The sequence below is a fragment of the Hipposideros armiger genome, unplaced genomic scaffold (genome assembly GCF_001890085.2).
Source record: "Hipposideros armiger isolate ML-2016 unplaced genomic scaffold, ASM189008v1 scaffold_227, whole genome shotgun sequence".
NCBI lineage: Eukaryota > Metazoa > Chordata > Mammalia > Chiroptera > Hipposideridae > Hipposideros > Hipposideros armiger.
In genome coordinates, this window is record NW_017731577.1 from 329,359 (window position 1) to 350,441 (window position 21,083).

General features: G+C 36.1%; 1 protein-coding gene across 1 annotated transcript in view; it reads right to left on the reverse strand.

Moving 5' to 3' along the window:
* The window catches only part of LOC109389255 (lymphoid-restricted membrane protein), an 87,536-nt gene that overhangs the window by 21,172 nt on the left and 45,281 nt on the right, over positions 1 to 21,083 (reverse strand). Inside the window, exons 3-10 of the mRNA XM_019654628.1 lie at positions 15,368 to 15,975; positions 14,314 to 14,427; positions 9,416 to 9,596; positions 7,956 to 8,035; positions 7,787 to 7,865; positions 6,505 to 6,663; positions 2,210 to 2,327; positions 239 to 289 (exon numbers count right to left, since the gene is read on the reverse strand). Coding sequence (XP_019510173.1) covers positions 239 to 289; positions 2,210 to 2,327; positions 6,505 to 6,663; positions 7,787 to 7,865; positions 7,956 to 8,035; positions 9,416 to 9,596; positions 14,314 to 14,427; positions 15,368 to 15,941 — 1,356 coding nt within the window. The 5' untranslated portion in view covers positions 15,942 to 15,975. The remainder of the gene's footprint in view (positions 1 to 238; positions 290 to 2,209; positions 2,328 to 6,504; positions 6,664 to 7,786; positions 7,866 to 7,955; positions 8,036 to 9,415; positions 9,597 to 14,313; positions 14,428 to 15,367; positions 15,976 to 21,083) is intronic.

Consider the following 21,083-nt stretch of genomic DNA (forward strand, 5'->3'; position numbering starts at 1 on the left):
TTAAATTTGAATTTTTAAAATCCCATTCTTCCACAGATAAGTACAAAGGTAATAACATACTTCTATCCAACCATGCAAATACTATCCACTCTTACTCACTTGTCATTTGATAAAGCAACCTGGCCTTTGTCCCACAGGAGTCTGAGTATTCACAAGGTTTCTATGTAACCCAGGGTCAGGACCCATGATTGTATGATTTCCATATGTTTGTGCCTATGTTTTAATGATTTCAACAAACCTCTTCTTGGAGAATCCGAATCTTAAGAATCAGAGCCCGGTTTTCTGTCTCCTGATTCATTAAAAGAAAAGTAATCAAAAAGTATTTGAGAAGTTTATGAAAATGTCACAAGTCTATTGACATTCTTTCCTTTGTCAACTTTAAATATGGCATTGACATATCACAAATGAGCCTAGTCTGAAAATATTCTCATACGGGGTTAAGCCCTCGGCTTTTAGTTTCTTGGGATCTGTGAGAAGTTACTCTTCTCCTTGACTCAATCTATGATAGGAAGGAAAAAAAGAAAAAACAAAACAAAACAAGGAACAGCCTGGCTTTTTTCCCTGCTACTTACCGCCATTCACTTCTGACAGGTAGTGTGAACACATTTATTTAAACGGCACTTTGAAATCACAAAGAGTTCTAGCTTTTTACTTGAAGCTGTGGATATTTCCAGATTCAACATTACCAGAATATATGAATATCAAGAACTTTTTATAATTAAGAACCTTGAATTCAGAACCAAATTCTGAAGAAAAAATATTCCAGGACAAAATATATACCAAAACATTAACAGTAAATCTTGTGGATAGGATAGGGTAAGAATTTTGTGGGATTTCATTATTTTTTTAAAATATGCACCTTCTTATATTTATAGAGTAAATAGGTATTACCTTTTAAATATAAAAATAAAAGGGAAAGCATTTCAGGCCATGATGTCATTGGTACAAGAATGAAGGAATGCACACCCCACATAATTGGAATCAGAGGTTCTGAGTTCAATTCTAGCTCTACCATTTACTAGATAATTGACTTAGAATAATCAAAACATCTCTGGAATTCACTTCTAACTCCATTAATTTTTTAATAAATAATACCTACTTCTGTTTCTACATCACAGAATTTCTATGATGGTCAATGAGATGAAATATTAAAAATTCTTTTGAAATTGTAAAACACTATAAAATGTAAAAGATTTGGATTATAAATCTAGGACTCTGCACTTTTAATAACAGCTAACATCATCCAGCCCTAGGTGGAAAGAGGACATTGACTGCTTACATGTATTAATTAATTTAACCCTCCTAGGCCAAGGATATGAGGTTACGTGGTGTACCTAAAGTTACACAGCCCTAAGAATCAGGACTTGAATGGCAGCATTTTGACTTCCAAAGGTGGGTTCTTGGTCATTTCTCTACATTGCCCTCACGTAAAAGCTCCTCAGTGGTCCCAGATTGAGTCTTTCCTCTGGTGCATTCATAGAGACTTGCGGAGTTACCTGACACTTAATGAGTTTTGTCCCCATATTTTACTGAGGCAAGAGCTAAACTAAGCTGTGTTCATTGTGGGAGGTTACAAGTGAGTGACATGGGTCTGGAGCCCATCTCCTGATAAATTACAGACCCAAAAAGAAATTAGTTGGAGTGACTTTCAGCTGACGCCCACCGTTGTTAGCAATGCTAGAATACTGCTGGAATATATCAGGATTTTGATGATTGTTACTAAAGCTCTGGATAATAGTTTAATATTTTCAGTAAAGATGATTACATACTTATCACTTGGTTGAGTTAAAGCTTAGTCTAAATAACAATTTGCTCTAAAAATTATAAGCCTGTGCTTATTTAATATAAGGACTGATTTATGAAGCTTCTTAGTAATCTGGAAGTACTAAAAAAACTTTTTAAAAACAGAAATTTTGAAAATTTGGCAGATAAATATTTTTTAGACAATTCACCTATCAACTTCAGGAGTGATTCCAGAGATCTTCTAGGTCTTCACAAACCATTTTGACTATGACCGAGTAAGTTGGAAAAAATTTTAATCTTTGTTGAAAAGGAAAACACAGTTTTTACCCTACCCACATTTACTTATCAAAGGTATTACTAATTCATTTTTCAGCCTATTGACCTCTGATTTTTATCTCCAAATCAACCTTCTTGGAGCTCAGTTATGTAAACTATACCCCAATTTCAATGTACTTGGATGACTTACAAATTGTTTGTTCTGGGCTACAAGTGTCGTCTTCTGCTCTTCTGAAGCAGTCAAACTAGTTTTTAGTTCCTCCAGTTCTTCTTTTAACAGATTTGTTCTTATAATAGCCTGGTGGGCACTGTGGGGGTGGAGGAGAAGGCAATGAGCAAAACCTCAAATATAACTGTCAAATATACTAAGAAAAGCCAAGGACTATTTTTGGACCCAAGTTGAAAACCACTGAAAACTTAAACCAGATGCCAACAATAGTAAAAATATACCCACTATCTTTCATAGTACTTGGAAAAGGAAGAGATTTGGGGGGAGTGTGGTGGGGAAAAAAGAATAAGAAAACAAAATTATTCCTGAAGATAAAGATTTGGAGACTCTCTTTGTAATCCATTATTGTCTGAATCACACAGTTCTTTCCTTCTGTTAGTAAGACGTAATATTAGTTAAGGCAATTCCACAGATCTTTACTGAATGATGCCATGTTCCAGGTGCTGTGCCTTGCAGGGGGATTTATGATGGTGAACAAGAGACATGGTCCTTGTACCTGTAGAGGTTACATACTAGTAAAGGAGATGACAACTAAACAAATAGTTTCTATATGATGTGTTTCATTTTAAGTTTATTTAGCATTGCTTACAATGACAAAGCATCGGAAAGGGCCAAAATGTCCAGCAAAAGAAAGCCTATTAAATGAATTATGGTAATCCATATCATGGAATTACTTATTTGTACTCCCGTTAGATTGTAAACTGTTTTCTGAGTAGGGTCTCAAAGAAGATACAACTTTTTCCTTACTAAGGAATTATAGCCATCATTCAACAAATATTTATCGAGCCTCAGTTCTGTGCTAGGCATTACGCTAGGCACTGAAGACAAAAGTGAACCCCATCAGACAACTTTATCCTTCTGGAGTTTATAGTCTTATGGGGTAAACAGACAATCGTTAAGTTTGGGAAAAGGCAGGGAACCTAACCAGGAGGTTGCTATATTAATCCAGGTGAAAGTTGCTGTTGACTTGAACTATGTGGCAGATATAGACATGGATAGAAAGAAATCTATTTGAGAGATATAAAGTAGGTAAATTTAACAGGATTTGTTATTTGATGTAGATGTGAAGGCTGGGATAGAAAAAAGAGACAAAGATTTCTGGCTTCAAAGGTAATTAGAAGGGTTACCTTCTAGTGCTAGCACTACATTCTACTAAGCAGAAGGATAACCAGGATGGATAAGAAACAGTTCCTCCCTTTAACAAGGGCACAGTTAATATAGAAGGTAAAATATACTATGACAGGACAACTGCATGGTATCAAAAACAGGCTCTGCTCAGTAATATTTTTACTGAGATATCCCCTCAGGCAAGGGAAATAAAAGATAAAATAAACATATGGGATTACATCAAACTTAAAAGTTTTTTCACAGCAAAGGAAATCATCAATAAAACAAAAAGGCAGCCTCCTGAATGGGAGAAGACATTTGCCAATGATATATCTGATAAGGGGTTAATATCCAAAATTTATAAAACACTCATTCAACTCAACATCAAAAAAACAAACAACCCAATTAAAAAATGGGCAGAGGATATGAAGAGGCATTTCTCTAAAGAGGATATACAGATGACCAACAGGCATATGAAAAAATGTTCAACCTCACTGATCATTGGAGAAATGCAAATAAAAACCACAATGAGATACCACCTCACTCCAGTCAGAATGGCTATCATCAATAAATCAACAAACAACAAGTGCTGGCAAGGGTGTGGAGAAAAGGGAACCCTGGTGCACTGCTGGTGGGACTGCAGATTGGAGTAGCCATTATGGAAATCAGTATGGAGGTATCTCAAAAAACTGGAAATGGAACTACCGCATGACCCAGCAATTCCACTCTTGGGTATCTATCCAGAGAAACCCAAGACGCTAACTCAAAAAAATATATTCACCCCTATGTTTATTGCAGCACTATTCACAATAGCCAAGACTTGGAAACAACCAAAATGACCATCGGTAGATGACTGGATTAAGAAACTGTGGTACATTTATACAATGGAGTATTACTCCTCTATAAAGAAGAATGAAATTATACCATTTGCGACAATATGGATGGGCCTAGAGACTATTATGTTAAGTGAAATAAGTCAGTCGGAGATAGACAAATACCATATGATTTCATTTATATGTGGAATCTAAAAAACTGAATGAATGAGCAAAGTGAACAGAAGTGGTCTCAGAGATATAGAGGAACAACTGATGGCTGCTAGTTGGGATAGGGTGGGGATGAGGGAGAAGGGGAAGGGATTAGACAGCATAAATAGTTAACTACAATATTGCCAAAGGGATATGAAAGACAGTTCGAGGAATATAATTAATAATGTTGTACATATTTTGTGGGGTGTCAGATGGTCATGTGTCTTGCTAGGGAGACCGCATCATGGATGGGGTAGAGGCTTGATCACTGCACTGTACACCTGAGGCTGATGTATAATATTGTATGTCAACTATAAGTGAATATACATATAATCACAGGATGTGGAGTATAGTGTGGGAGTGGAGTCAAAGGAATTGTAATAGATATGTATGATATTGCGGGGGGAAGAGGGGCAGTGGATTGGGGGAGGGGGTTGTCACTTCAAGGGGTAAAAAGTATAACTATTGCACTGTGTTGTACAGCTGAAACTAATTCTAAGAAATATGTATTTCACAATAAAAAAAATAATAAAAAAACAACAACAACAATAGGCTCTGAGATCCTAAAGGAAATAGAGGCTCTTCCTGAAGGATTAAGAGGAGAAAAGAACAGAAATACTTAATTTTGTAGACATTGGCATTCTGCCTGCTCACCCAAATTCTCTAGCCTTCCTGTCCTTCTGTGAATTACTCAAATTCCCTTCAAATACATTTCTTTACTCCTTAAGTTAACCAGAGTCAGCTTCTAGTAACCAGCGTGAGCTTCTAGTGCTTGCAACCAAAAGCCCTGACTGGCACATGCATCCAAAGCACATTTTTTAAAAGAAAGATTGAATTATTATATTTCAAATAAATAATAAATAAGTCCGTTGTGGAATGGAGAGAACCTGAAGTAGGTGTGTAGGTATAGGGTGTGTGTGTGTGTGTGTGTGTGTGTGTGTGTGTGTGTGTGTGTGTGTATGTATTGTAGATTGGTTACAAGGCTGAACTAGCTGATTAAAAATTATGAGGGTAAGAGTCCATTGTCAGAATGCTGTACTGTTTTTCTCAAGTTCATTTAAAACTTTTCTGTTCAGATCTACATCTGAAACACAGATCTTGTGAGAACATCGTTGGTTTTTTTTTGGATGCTCAAGCATCTCCCTGCAACCCATCTTACCAGTGTTTCTTAGGTTCTTTACCCCTTTCTATCTTAAGCTAAGGTCACAAACTTCCTTATCATCCTCAGGCTATAGGTACCCTGAGGACACATTTTAAAACTGACTCATCAATGAGTCTCTCATAATACTTAGCATGGGGCTTTGCATAGAGTAAGAGTTCAACTGAACCACAGAACACTTTGGATAGGTCTGTACTTAGCCCCTAGGCATATTGGTCTTACATAGAGAACACTACTTTGAATGGCATAGAGAAAACATCATTGCTAGAAAAGAACTGACAAATATTGCTAGTGGGATTGTAAAATGGTATAGGTTCTTTGGAGAACAATTTGGCAGCTCCTCAAAATGCTAAGTGTAGGTTACTACCCAACAATTCCACTCCTAGGTATAAACCCAAAAGAATTGAAAGCATATCCACACAAAAATTTGTACACAAACATTCATTAGCAGCCGTATTCATAGGAACTAAAAAGTGGAAATAACCCAAATGTCTGTCTTCTGAAAAATGAACAAACAAAATGGGGTATATCCAAACAATGGGTTATTTAGTCATAAAAAGAAATGAATAGTGATAGGTGCTACAGCATGGATGAGCCTTGAAAACATTATGCTGAGTGAAAGAAGCCAGTCCCAGAGGACACATATTGTATGATTGCTTTTATATGAAATGTCCAGAACAGGCAAATCCACAGATTACTGGCTGAAAGGGATGGAGGGAGGGAAAAATGGGGAGTAGCTGCTAGTCTACATGTGATTTCTTTTTGGAGTGACAAAAATGTTCTGGAATTAGATCATGGTGATGGTTGTACAACCTTGTGAATACACCAGAAAACACTGAATTATATAGTTTACAAAGGTAAATTTTATGCTATGTGAATTATATATATCAATAAAAAACAGATTTTTTTTTAAAAGTAAAAAGGCACTGAAAGCTCCCAGCATGCAGTGCCCTACCATGGCTCACCTTTTTATCTGAAGGCGCAGTTCAGCACAATCCTCTGATAACTGGCTGTTAGCATCTTCCAACGTTTCCAATGCCAACTTAAACTTATCATTTTCCTCCTCCAATTTCTGCTTGTTGAAATGCAGGTCTGCTACAGAGGTAATCAAATCAGACACCTCTCTGCAAGTGAAAGAACAAATGGGAATAAATAATCTTCAACATCTCTACTACCTTCTAATTAAAATAAGGCATATGGTTAAGCCCAAACAGGCTTAACTATTCCTGTGAGATTTCCTACTTTATCCTCTCCCATCCCCATGAATGTAGAATATTTATGCAATAAATATTTATGCAAGCATTTATCATAATAGCATCAATGATTTTTCCAAAATTGCCAGGTATTCAGCATCTGCTAGTTGTGAAGTCAACTTGCACAGCTTTTGCTTATTCCTTTCCACTTTGCTCCCAACACTTGTCTCCACCTACACTAAAGAGTTCCTGTTGCTGCCTGGGTTATGGGTGATTCCCCCAAAACACTGACACAGTGTTCTTTCAGTTAAGGGATATTGGTAGGTTTTAATAGGCCATTAATTAGGAAACAATTCTTGAAGTCTTATATTTGTAGCCTGTAGCTCAAAATTTAGTACATCTTTCCTAATATTTCCTACAGCTTGTTAATGTTTGTGACTGTCACTCCTTCCTTCCTCATTAGATCACAAACTTCGAGAGTCTGGACTGTGTGTTTCATGGAGTCCCAGGCGTCCTCTTCCTCTTTACTATCTTATCCAAGTGCTTAGTATAGGTTGGGTCCATGGTTCCTACTCCACATTTTTGCCTGGCTAAACCCGAAGTGGGAAAGATAAAATAAGGAAGAGACAGAATCACCTCTCCTTTATATCTAAAACTCACACATTTAACAGAAAATAGCTTTTCTCACTCATATCTAAAAGGACCTAATAAAAAAGTGCTTTAAAAATAATCCCAAAGAGTTTAAGGTCAATGATATAGCTCTACTTCAAATAGAACTTGTTTTCCATGGAAAACACGTGAAGTCAATAAGGAGAAGGGTTTCTTGAGTGAGAAAATGTTACTTTATGTAATGCTAGTCTTACATAATGGGTGTTCCTAGTAAAACTAGCTCTAGGGCAATTGGGATAGAATAGTTAACAGTTAAAAATAAATTATGTTTGTTCTACCACAAAAAAGGGCTATGTGAGTTAATCACAAGTAAACTACATAAACCTATGAAATAAATAGTACAATTTGAAGCACTTGAGAAAGCATTACAACTAAGAATGCTTACAAGACTCCTTTAGACACATCTCCGCCCAAAGCCTCGAAGTCCCCTGATGTAGACTGTGTTATATCTGTGGTCATCTTAACTGAAACACATACAAGAGAGTTTTATGAAAAATCTACTTCTCCAAACCACAAGAAAGTGGCAGGACAATCCGGAAGAAACACATACGTACTTGCTCCACCCGATTTTATGCTGTCCTGTTCAAAAACAGAATCACTGATGCTGCCACCCGATCCACTATTCACTCCTTCCCTGTTGCCAAAAACCAAAACCAATCAGCTCAGATTCTTTGCCAGACAAAAGCTTAGCTAATTTTTCAAATGTGCTCAGTACTTTTCTATTCAGACATTTCTGTCTGAATTTTAAAACCATCTACTCATCCAGCAACTATTTGGAGCCCAATAATGTCTAATCATAATTTTGAGTTACTATTCTGGATTCTAGTATATGGAAGCCTTATAATTTCTTTGTCCAATCCTCTATTTTTAAATATTTAGGTTGCTTATATTTATCATTATCATAAGCTGCATTCTACACATATATTAGAGTTTACGATTAGTTATTTTCCTTAAAGTTACATTCCTAGCTTGAACACACCGCATATTTTAAGGGTTTAATACACATTTCTAAATTGCCCTTTAAAGAAAACCTGCATCTTTGCACTACTACCTACAATGTTTGAGAGGAGGCTGATTTCTTTGCCCTAAAAACATGGGATAGCTTTGCTTTAAAGCTTCTCCTTTAAAGCTTTGCTAAAATGATGAGCAAAAATAGTGTGTTGTCTTGATTTGCATGTCTAAGATTAGATATTTTTACATATTTATTTTGCCTTCACGATTAACTCATGTATGTCAAACAACATTTCAGTCATCTTTTCTTAAGTCATCTATACATCTTATCCCTACATGAAATCTAGCAAACTTTGACACTCTTTGGCCTTGGAGTTTTAAATAAATTCCTAGTATCTATTAGCTGACAGCTGGAGATTGCTGGCTGAGAAAAACCCATAGGAATTCAGCTTTCTGTGAAAGAAGGTAACTCGTCTCTAGTATACACCAGGTGTACCTGAGATCATGGGTATATGTATATAATTGTCCTTCCTCACCTTGTATTTATTCATTTTTGTGCTATCCCACTATTTTTTCCTTTCCCTTTCATTTCCTTATATTTGAGACTTCTAAATTACACTCACTGCCTAAACATCCCCATTGACCTCAAAAGGCCATTGACTCTGAGTTTGAATGCATTTGGAGATGTGGTTAATATCAATAATTTGCTTGACTCCTATGCCAGCTCAATTCTCTGTGTGAACATAATATGTGCTGCCCCCTAATCCCAATAAATGTTATCAGATTAACATAATTAAATAATAGGTTCTCAAAGTGTGCCCGTCATCCCCTCCCATCATCAGCACCAGTTATCACCTGGAAACTTGTTAGAAATGCAAATTATCAGGCTTCACCCTAGACCTACTGAATCACAGCCAAGCATCAGGTATATCATTCGGATGATTTCAGGGCATGTGACAGTGGGAGACGCACCAGATTATAATATTTCCATCAACACAGAAAACAAAGATTAGCATTCACTGTAATCAATTGTTAAAGCAGAACCTGCTGGGACTCCGATTACCATTTGTTTCTACAGCAAGCCATCCATTCTTTCATGATGGCATGGAAAGTGTCCAGATCCACATGTGAGTCTCTCTTCTCAGGATCAAGCATGTTCCACAGCTCCTCAAGGCCACCGTCTTCAGAATCTTGACTAGTTGTTTGTCTCAGGTAATCTATTATTGTAGCAATTCCTACTGAGCCTTAGGAAGAAGAAAGGCAAACTAGTTTTGGAATATCCATTAAGATTATTTTTTTGTAAGTGAGGTGATTAACTTTCTAAGGTTCCTTGGGTCCTGGAGCCACACCATGTAACCCTCACAGTCCTGTTGAGTTGGCATGATAGAGTGGTTAAGACCACTGGCCTTGGGTTGGAGTCTAATGAGCCTAGTGTCAAATCTTGGCTCTGGAATGTACCAGCCATGTGGATTTAGGAAAATTCCTTAATCTCTTAAAGCCTCAGTTTTCTTCTCTGTGAGATGGGGATGATGATACCTATTCTGTAGAGTTGTTGCGAAGTTTAAATATGGAAGATAAATGTAATCAGTAATCACTGTGGGAAGTGAACAAAATGCCACTATTTTTGTCTCTCATTCTTTCCTGAAAAAGCACTCGATGAAGAAAGTTTTTCCTCTGCCCTCGATGAAATTTCAGTCTCAAGTAAGTACTCTGACTTTTTTGGGGGAATCAGGATAGAGAGGTCATTCTTAGGTACAGTCAGTCCTACTGTCACATTCAGAAATTTAAATCATCCAGACTAAATTACTAATTGACACACCAATCTTTTTTAAGCATAAGCATGTCTTTTACTTATAACTGAGGCTTGCCCTAGGCTGTCTGCTTTGGGGGAGCGGGGGTGGGTCATGGATAAGTAGGAGGTTGACAAGCAGATGCAGGAGTGAGGATTCTTCCCTCAAGAAGGTAAGTATAAAACATGATGCAAGAGAAGTCTAGTAATTAGAATGAGGGGATACTTGCAAAGGAAACTGCGTAACTTCAAAGAGAGTATCAATTTAATGGCAAATGTCATTTGGCAGTGACAGAAAAATATTATTAATACAATTACTTAAAGAGATGACTTTTATTCCTTAGTTGTATTGGATTGGAAAGAGAGCTGGAGAGCCAACAAAAACACCTTTACCTCAGTGTCCTTCACTAAAATTCTAAACTTTCTATCACATACCTGGAAAGGTCTTCTGTGGTGGTTTTTTATATATCCACCTGACTGGACCATGGGGCACCTGGATATTTGGTCAAGTGTTATTCTGGATGTTTCTGTGAAGGTGTTTTTGGATGGGGTTAACACTTAAATTGGTAGACTAAGTAACACAGATTACTGTCCTCAGTGGGGGTGGGACTGAATAGAACAGAAAAGGATAATTCTTGCTGCCTGACCAGCTTTGTTTAAACTGGGTCATTGGTTTTTTTCCTACCTTCAGACTCAAACAAAAACATTAGCTCTTCCTCCATCTTGAGACTGTTGGCCTTTGGTGAGGAACTGTACCCTCAGCTCTCCTGGCTCTCGCTGGGGAGACTTTGGACTCAGACTTGAACTACACCATCAGCTCTCTGGACCTCCAGCTTGCCGGCACGCCATGCAGATCTCAGGACTAGCCAGCCTCCATAATCGTGTGAGCCAATTCCTTACAATAAATCTCTGTGTATGTAATATATATACACACATACCCTATTGGTTCTGTTTCTCTGAAGAACCCTGATTAATATGCCTCTCATCTTTCATCAGTGGAGCTTCCTTATTTTTTTCTTTAAATATTAATAATTCCTTAAAACCTGCCCAAACAGAGAGGCTTTATGGGACTAAATAAGCCCTACACATCTTAACAATATAATTAAAGGTGCATGCAAATAGTTTGCTACAAGATTGTTCATTATGATGCGGTTTATAATGGAGAAAAAAATATCCAATTGAGACAGATTGGTTAAATATAATAAGATACTTCCCATAAAAGTGTAAGCATATGAAGAAAATTTGTTGACAGAGAAGTACTCCAAATTATTAAGTAAGAAAAAGCAGATTATAAAACAAGTCTGGAAACATTCCTATGCATAAAGAACCTGTTGTATATATCTTAAGAAAAAAAAAATTACCAAAAACAACCTGAAGCCATTTTCAGCAATGATAGTATGGTAGTGAGGTGGACAAATTCTATGGTGTCCCTTTTCATCCCTGCCTCCTGATGTTTACACCCTTGTGTCATCTCTTTCCTTTGAGCATGGGCATGACCTGTGACTTGTTAAGCAGTAGAACATGGCAAAGGTGATGGGATGTATGTGTATGTGATTGCATGATTAAGTTAATAAGACTGCAACATCTTGCTGGAGTCATTCACTCCCTTGCTGGCTTTGGAGAAGCAAACTGCTATGTTATGGTCTCTCTAGGTAAAGAGGCCCAACTGGCAAGAAATCGAGGGAAGCCTCCAGCTAACAGCAACAAGAATCTAAAGCCTTCAGTCCTATAATGACAAGGGACTAAATTCTGCAAGGAACAAAAAGCAGGACATTCCCCAGTTGAGCCACAAATGAGATGGCTGCAAATGCCAACACCCTGATTGTAGCCTTGTGAGCTCCTCAGCAGAGGACATAGCTCAGCTGTGCCTGGACTCCTGATCGACAGAAGTTGAGAGGTAACAAATGTGTGTTGTTTAAAGCCACCAAGGCTCTGGCAATTCAGCAATAGAGAAATAATACAAGTACTCTGGGTACTGATATTCTGAAACTATTGTGTGTGTGTTGTAGAATAAAGCAAATAAGCATTTATATAGGTGTTATTGAGAGCCAGGGTTTTGTCTGTGTGAGAAAGGCGATATACAGAAGAGATAAGTAAAACCCCTATAGTAGTAAATTTGCATTGGAGAAAGGTGATAAACTCATAATGTATTTTAGTGCCTGGGACATCTGCTTGTATCAGGAGGTAATGAAATGCTCAAAGGAAAATGGGAATATACTAAACAGATGTAGGGGCCAGGTTAAAGAATATCCTGCTGGCCAACTTTAAAACAATTTGAGTTTCAAATTAAATAACGATAGTAACAGATTATAAACCATTGACTAAAAGAAGAACCAGAAATTCACAGTGATATTTATTCATTAATTAGGGACAAGGTAAAACCTTTATCGTAGATTGACAAGTAAACTATAAAAAGAATGATGGAGATAGGAAAATTCCTATTTGGCAACCATCATAGTAATAATCGATTTAGGCAAAAACCATCAATCAATGCTGTATTTCTGATCACAAGTTCCAATGTGTGGGATTTTTTTCCCCACACATCCAAGCAATTCTTGGACACCAGTTGGGTGTCCTTCAGGTCAACTGAATTTTGACACTATCTACCTGGTAAAAAGGTCCGATCCCACAGATTGTTGGCTCAGTTCTACAAGACTGACAAACTTTGAATATAGAATTTGAATTACAGTATTGTATTCATGTTAACGATCCTGATTTTGATCATTGTTCTGGGGTCATGCAAGCAGATGTCCTTGTTTATAGGAAACACACACTGATGTACAAAAAAATACCCCACAACTTACTCTCAAGTGATCAGAAACAGAACTAAGCGTTTATCCTGCCTCTCCTTTGGGAAACAAGACACAGGACAGCCAAATAGTTGATGAAAAAGGGTAGAGTTTCTCTCACGGACTATTCCATCTGATACATTAGGAATATTCTCATTTGCAACACCCAATGAAAGAATAGATTTAGGCCTTCATCATCAATAGTTTTGCCTTCTGATAAAAATGCATAACACCGTCTATGTAGAATTCTTGCCAAAAAAATAAATAAATCACACTTTTATCTGGATCAAACCTCAAAATACAGGAGACAGAGAAACAGGTTAAGTGTTCCTAGAGGCACACAATCACCAAAATTCAGATTGCAGGGAGCTCTATGCGATAAAAAGACCAATTCCATTAACAAGTAACTTAAAATACAAAAAAAGAGAAAGACAACATAGAGATAAGCCAGACAACTAATTACTATGAACAAACCTTTTTTGGATATTGATTTTAATTAAACTGTTTAAGAAAAAATAAATTTCTCACACAAAAGAGAAGTTTTGAATACTGACAAGATATTTGATATTAAGAAATTACGTTACATTTTAAGTCATGATAATAACATTGTAATTGTAGTTGAAATGAGTCTATCTTTTAGAAATATGCATGGAAGTATTTACAGATGAAATATTGTGATGTCTTGGATTTGTCTGAAAATAATCCAGAGTGGAGAAGAGGAAAATGGGTAGGATTAAAAATGAGACAAGTATAAGGGTTCATAACATTATTCTCTCTATTTTGTATATGTTTAAAATGTTCTAAAAAAATAATCCAAATAAAACCATATTGACAGAGGAAATTGTGGGTGATTATAAAACAAATCCTAGGTTATAAAAACCTAACAATGGTTACTCAGGGAAATAGCATTACTGACAATTTTTCCCCTTTTTGTTTGCTTATCTATATACTATTTTTATTAAAATGAGCATGAATCATTTATGTACTAAAAATTACTTGTGGAGATTTTAAAAAGAACACATACCTTAAAAAGCAGAAGTGGAAATCTAAAATTAAAAAAATTGAGATAAATGTGCATAGCAGAATTATACGTTTGAAATATATTGGTAAATTTTTTGTGTGGCAACACCTGACATGTCAGTAGTTCCAATTAATGATTGGAGCTGGTAAATTAGTGGATCAGCTCAATGAAGTCATTTAAGATACTGGTAAAATATGCAAAATAGGCACAAAAAATTATAAATAACCAACACCTGAACAGCCATCTACCATGTGTGTAGACACAGATTCACAGAAAACCACATATAAACCATTTCCCTGTTTCTCACAGTAGAAAGTACCTGCTGAGTACTACAAACATTTATCAGGTAATTTTCAACTTACCTGTGCCTTTTGTGTCACATGCATGAAAAACACTTGTGAGTAACTCTTCTTCACGAGTCATGTTAATTGTGTAGGTTACATCTTTCTTGCAGTCATCCGTTACTAGTTTCCATTCTATTAGAAGAAAAAGTTTGCAAATCCAGAAATGCCTTTCTGTGCTACAATGATTGTTTTTTTGTTTGTTTGTTTTAATTTTAACAAAGAAAACATATTTAAATAAACAGCAGCACACAATATTGGCTACTTAAATAAACCAAGCAAAAAGGTGGTCTTGAAAGGTCTCCTATTATTCATTTTTCCTTTTAATGTATAAGTTTTGTAAAAGCAGAAAAAAAAAAAAAGGAGAGATGATGGAGAGGAAAACGAGCTTTTTTGCCTGTAATATTAAAAGCACTTTGTGAGGAAGCGAGTAATATAACACAAATAGAAATCTTTTAAAGAAAAATAGAGGGAAAGCAGAAACTAGCTATACAGAATGTGTCATTTCACATTTTGTTTTTCAGTGCCTATCATATATGGGACTTTATAAGCAATCCCCTAAATAGAGCTCCTGAAATTTCAATTGTAATTTGCCTGCAAAATTCACATTCTTCCCAGGCCCATTGACTATATGATGGAACCCACACTTTCTTACATGTTTTAACTCTCACAGAAAAAAAAATTGTTAAAATGGTAGTTTTCACCAAGGCACTTGGGAACTATACGAATTTTAAATCCCCTATATTTATATATTCTCATCCTGACATTCTAATTTGCTCTGGAGAAAGTTTGTTTTCAGGTCAGTAGAGAAACATCAATGATTATGATTATGAATACAATCCAGAATTTCTATCTGGTTTTTATTTGAAATCATAAAAAATACTTATATTTTACATATAAAAGTTTCTTTCAGGAGAGAGTAAAAGAAGAAACAAACATACTTAAAAAGGGAAAGATGGATGCTTCCATCCAAGCTTCAATAATGTGGATTGGGGTTTTTTTTTTTTAGTTCAGGTATCCTGAAAGTGATATGCAAATTGCTTTATTGAAAGAACAAATATTAAAAGCTATTTACCGTCTTCATTCAGAGATAATTTTTTCACCACTGAATCCTGAGGAGTAAAAATTTCAGAGCTTTGATCAGAGGTGGAATCAAACTCAAATGTTAAGTTACTAAAATTATTTTCACTACAATAGTTATTTAAATCCTTGTTAGAGAAGGGCTCCTCCTTTTTGATTTGTGATACCAACGGTATATAATTCTGGGAGCTCTGTGATCTCAGCCTTGTGATGTTTTCAGAGCTTGTGAGGATAACAGAGTATGTTGCGTTCTCAGGAGAGCTGAGATGGGAGATGGATGGGGTTCTTAGAGACAGCCTTTGAGGAGATGAAACGAAGGCATCATTTTTCTCAGGACTTGGGAAGTGAGTACTGGGTGTAGGAATGTGAGCAGCAGTCATTTTCTTCAGTACCTCTTCAAAATCTTTCCTGGCATTAGTCTGTGGATTAGCAAAACTGCTGGATTGGTATTTAATAATCTGTCGAATCGGATTTGAAATCTCTTCTCTCTTTTGAATGGCTCTGATTTTTCTACAGATGCTTTCCACTGGGTTATGCCGCTTCTCAGTAAGCTTTCTTGCAGAGGACATTGTCGACTTTCCTCCAATTATACAGGTGAAATGGCTAAAGTACAGGCAAAAGTAGACATGTTTTTTTTAAAAGTTACCATTGTCCTAATATCAATTTAACAATAGGCTATTTATTCCTAAGTCAACTTTGGAGGGATCAGATAAGATATCTTTAAATAACTGTCTTTAAACAACTTTCCAAGTGTTTAACTTTAGCACTCAAATTTCTAAAAAATAACAAAAGCTAACATATATAAAGTACTTACACATACCAGGCAGGGTACTAAGTTCTTTATAGATATCAACACATTTCATCCTCACAACAACTCTATGAGATAAGTATTATTATTATCTCCATTTTCAGGTACAGAGAGAAAAAGCGACATATCCGAAGTCACCCCAGATAAATGCCAGAGCCCAGGTTTGAACCCAGGCAGTCCTGCTAACCAGGTTGCTTTTCATTTAGAATACTGTGTCAAATGTGATGATAATGGTGAAGATGTTAACAGTTCCCATTTGAGTACCTGTCTGGTTCTCATCTATTGAGGACTTGTTAGTGCCCTATATGAGATGTTTTATAAGTATTATATCTAAGCTTCATACAAGCTCTGTCAGATATGTGGAAACACCCCCTTTTAAGAGGATCAAGTAACTTGCTAATGGTCAAATCTTTAAGATTTGAGCCAAAGATGATCTGATGCCAGCATAATTTTATTTAGTGGCAGGATATATGATTTTTTTTTGTTTTTTTAAAAGGACTTCTCAAAACCCAGACTCAGACACAGAAAACAGATTGGTGGTTGCCAGAGGGGAGAGGCTGAAAGGGTAAAGGGGATTAAGAAATACAAACTTAAAGTTATAAAATAAATGAGTCATGGGAATGTAATGTACAGCATGAGTAATATAGTGAATAATATTGAATTAATTTTATAAGGGGGCAGATGGTAACTAGGCATATTGTGGTGACAATTTCACAATGTATACAAATGTCAAATCATTATGAAACTAATTAATGTTGTATGTCAATTATACCTCAATTTAAAAAAGGACTTTTTATAAGATAGTAATTAAGGATTTTGGAAATAAGTCCAAACTTTTGCCTAAACTGGTAAAATTTAAATTAATTGAAGCAAAGAGTTACAATAGTTTGAATAATTACAAACCAATAATTGAATAGCTACAAAGAATTTGAAAGTTATGAATTTTAGGACCTTAACAAAATTTCCAGTCATAGATCTTTTAACAAAAAACCCTGCTAGAGAATGAACAAAAGGTACAGAAATTTTAAAAGAGCTATAATTGGAGAGGGCATTTAGAAAGAGTGGGAAGAAGATACTCAAACTCTTCTCAATCTGCCTTCATTGTCCTTCAACATGATGACCATCAGCTCCATCCAATGAAGTTTCCACCCACATAATCCTTTACTATTTAAGGTAATGATCACCTTTGAACCTTTATGTTGTCACTTGACAATATCCTCCTTTCCATGTATTCAAGGGTTATCTTTCAAAGTCAGGTCTAAAACATTCTTCTGTTCAAATTCTGGAAGAAGTGTCTCACTGCACTCAACTCTTTTTTGTTCTCTCTTAGGATGTATAATTATACCACATATTTTGTCATCAAATTAAAGTTTGTCTTCTATTCTCGTATTGTTTCAAATGTGTAAGCATGTTGTCTCCTCAAAAACACTTTTAATTCTTACATTCAAAAGTCATGATGTGATTCTTTTCTAGATAACTCAATACATTATTGTTGGCATCACTGATAACCCACAATTCTATATCATGTAATCACCAGGCTTGTGGGTTTGTCCTCCATCTCAGCAAGTGTTGGCTCTCAAAGACTTGCAGCTACCACCTTTTCAGGAGAATTTCCCCTGGCCAAACAGGAGCTGCTCATTGCTGAGCTGGGAGTTTGGAAGTGAAGTAATGCTAAGACAGAAGAAAAGAATGTGCCTGTGAACACACACATTCCAACCCTACAGATGACTATAGTGGTGACATAGCAAGAGTCATCTGACTTCCTCGTGTCAAGTAAAAAAACCTTACAAGGGACCAGTTAAGAGTCTGTAGGTGGTCTCAATGTGATGTGCCTGTGTTTCCCTTTGTGAGCCAGAGAACTGGGGCACAGGTGGAGCATGGAGAGCTAATAGAAGCCCTGGAACTAGGCCCTCAGACTCCCTGAGTCTGCCTGCCTGCCCTCTGATGTGGGATGCTGTTGAAGCCACAATGAAAGAAAGGCCTCGCTTTGTGGGCCTGTGGGACTGATCCAGAGTCATGTTCCTAGCATGTAAGACACGCATCTCTATTTGCTTTTTCAAGGCCGTTTTCTCTTCTACCACCTGTTATGACTCACCTAAGTGAGCCCTGCTTCACGGTTTATAAACTAAGCCTTATAAAGAGTACACTTAAATAAAGAATACACTTAAGACATCAACTCTTCATGAGCTAAAAAAGCTTCACAAGATTAACTTGTTTTGCTTTTTCTAACACAGAGCAGAACATTTGTGGGAGTTCAATAAGTAAGATGTGATGATAAAGATTTCAAAATTTGTGCTACCCTCTCCATAAATGGCCTGAAAACATCTCCTGTCTGATCTGTCCAAACTTCTTTTCTAGTTTTAGATCCTGGTAGAAAAGATTAGCTGCAATTTGCCATAACACTTTGAAAATACAACTCTAATTTTATTTATGCAATAACACCTTTGAAAAAGTACTAGCTGAAATATGAAAACTGAAAGTGGATTGTGCCAGCAGGGTGATTGCTTGTAGTCTCTCTTTGAAAGGAATTTCCTCCTTATTTATTACTTTTAGTTGACTGAATATTTACTACGTAAAGATGATACAGGACTGCTTTAATGGCAATGACTGCTTCTTTCATTTTTAAATTCTTGGAAACTTAGTGGCACTCCGTATCATTCATCCCTTTAGGCCTTCAACCAATATTGATTGAGTATTAAAAAATGCTAAGGGCCGGCTGAGTGGCTCAGTTGGTTAAGAGCTCTCTCAAGAGTTTGAGCTCTGAGCAACAGCGGTTCAATGCCCGGCCCAAGCTGAGCAGTCGCAGAGCTGCCAACAGGTGGCAGGATGGCTCAGCTAAAAAAAGAAAAAATGCTAAGCCCTGTGCAGATACTAGTGGTACAATGATGAGCAAAACAGAGTATCTGCTCTAAAACTTGCAATCTGTGGGAAATACAGGTATGAACAAGTAAGCCACTAGAATCTCCAGAATAAATCCAGGATGCCCAATAAGATTTGAATTTCAGATAAACAATGGCTAATTTTTAATATTCATATGTCACAAAAGTTGCACAGGAAAAACTTTTACTGAAAAATTATTTGTTGTTTATCTGAAATTCAAATTTCACTGGGCATCTTGTATTTTCATTAGCTAAATAAAATCCAGCAACCCTAAAGTCTACAGATAAATAAATAATTACACACTAGGAAACAAAGGTGCCAGGGACTATAAGAGCATATATTAGGGGGTTATTCTAGTTTGGCAGTGAGGACAGAAAAAAATTAGAGGAAGGCATCTGTTATGTGTCATGTACTGTACATAATGCTATCTATACATATTGTTTGATAAATCCATGATGATAAATAGAAAATTAAAAAGTGGAACCACAAATCTGCTATAAGAATTTCCATTTGGGCCCACAATTGCTAAATGTAATGTAAAATAATGTTAGAGATTATCTGAAACAATTATTTCACTAATCTTATTTCTTCATTTCGCCTATTGATTGAACTATGCTTCATTATTCTTGTTTATAGAATCTGAGACCCACTATTATTACCGCCTGAATTGCTTGCTTTGTTTTATACAGTAAAAGTTCTTGAATTGACACTTTTCAACCATCTAATTGATCCAAAACTATAAAGCAATAATTAAAAGCCTCTGACACATGGCAACATCTGTAAAACAAGTGTGATTTGTTTCTTACCTAAAATTAGGTTATTCATTACATATCCGTTTTCCACTAATGAAGCTGCGGAGTTCGACATTAAACTCTAAGACTACTGCACCCTTTGAGACTTACAAAAATCTACATTTGTTCTGACTTCCTAAAGGAGTAGTTAATGGGCTAGAATAAATTCACCATGTATGTACAACCTAGACAACATTTCATATTCTTTAGGAATTTACAGACAAATAACATAAGGGCATAATTTATGTTTTTCAATATCCATAGCCTTCAGTCAATAAAAAAAATTTTGAATTTCTTTGCAGAAAAAAGACATAAGACTGATGGAGAGATACAAAAGCAGCATCCTTGAAAACAATTTCAGAGTGATTCAAAAAACTTTAGAAAGCCTTCTGAATCAAATTACGACTCAAAAGAGATTATGTTGACAATGGAATTATCTTTCTCTTACCAACCATTTATACTTTCTCTCCGTTTGCTAATAGTTATTTCTTAAACACTGAACTTGCAAACTTTAGATCAGGTAGCTTATTTTAATAATCATTCAATAATTATGAAATCCAGATAAATTTTTCACCTAAGTGAGTCCCACTTGGTGGTTTAATCAAGGCAAAACACTTAACTGGTATACGTAAAACATTTAAATGTACATAAGTGTACAGGCATACCTCAGAGATATTGTGGTTCCAGACCACCACAATAAAGTGAGTTGTAATCTTTTTTTGGATGGAGCGTTTTGCCTTCATTTTGTGAAAACGCAACTCAACATCTGTGAAGTGCAATGAAGCAAGCGCAATAAACCAGGTATGCCTGTATATGTACATAGGTAAAGGGACTTGTTTTGCCAAAAGAGTCCTTCATTAATAATTAGATGCCAGTAAACTCTTCATTGAAAACATAAGAAGAAACATCTGTTCTCCAAGATGTTCCCAGGAGACTCATCTTTCGCCAGCCCAGTTAGGAGGGCAGGGCATGGTTTTCTTCTTAACCAGTCAATTTTATATTATTCTCTTTGTGATTTATATTTAATGTGATACAATAATAACACTTACTTTTTCCTGACTTCTCTAGGATAGATGATAGCAGCTGTTAAAATGATTTGCAAACCACAAGCCCCAGATTTAGCAATGCTCAGCGAGGCGGCCATCTGCAAACTTTTTTGATTACTAATAAACGCAAGCTGGTACAGAATGGAACCCTCTCCTCCCACCATTCTCTTAACCTTGTTATATTAA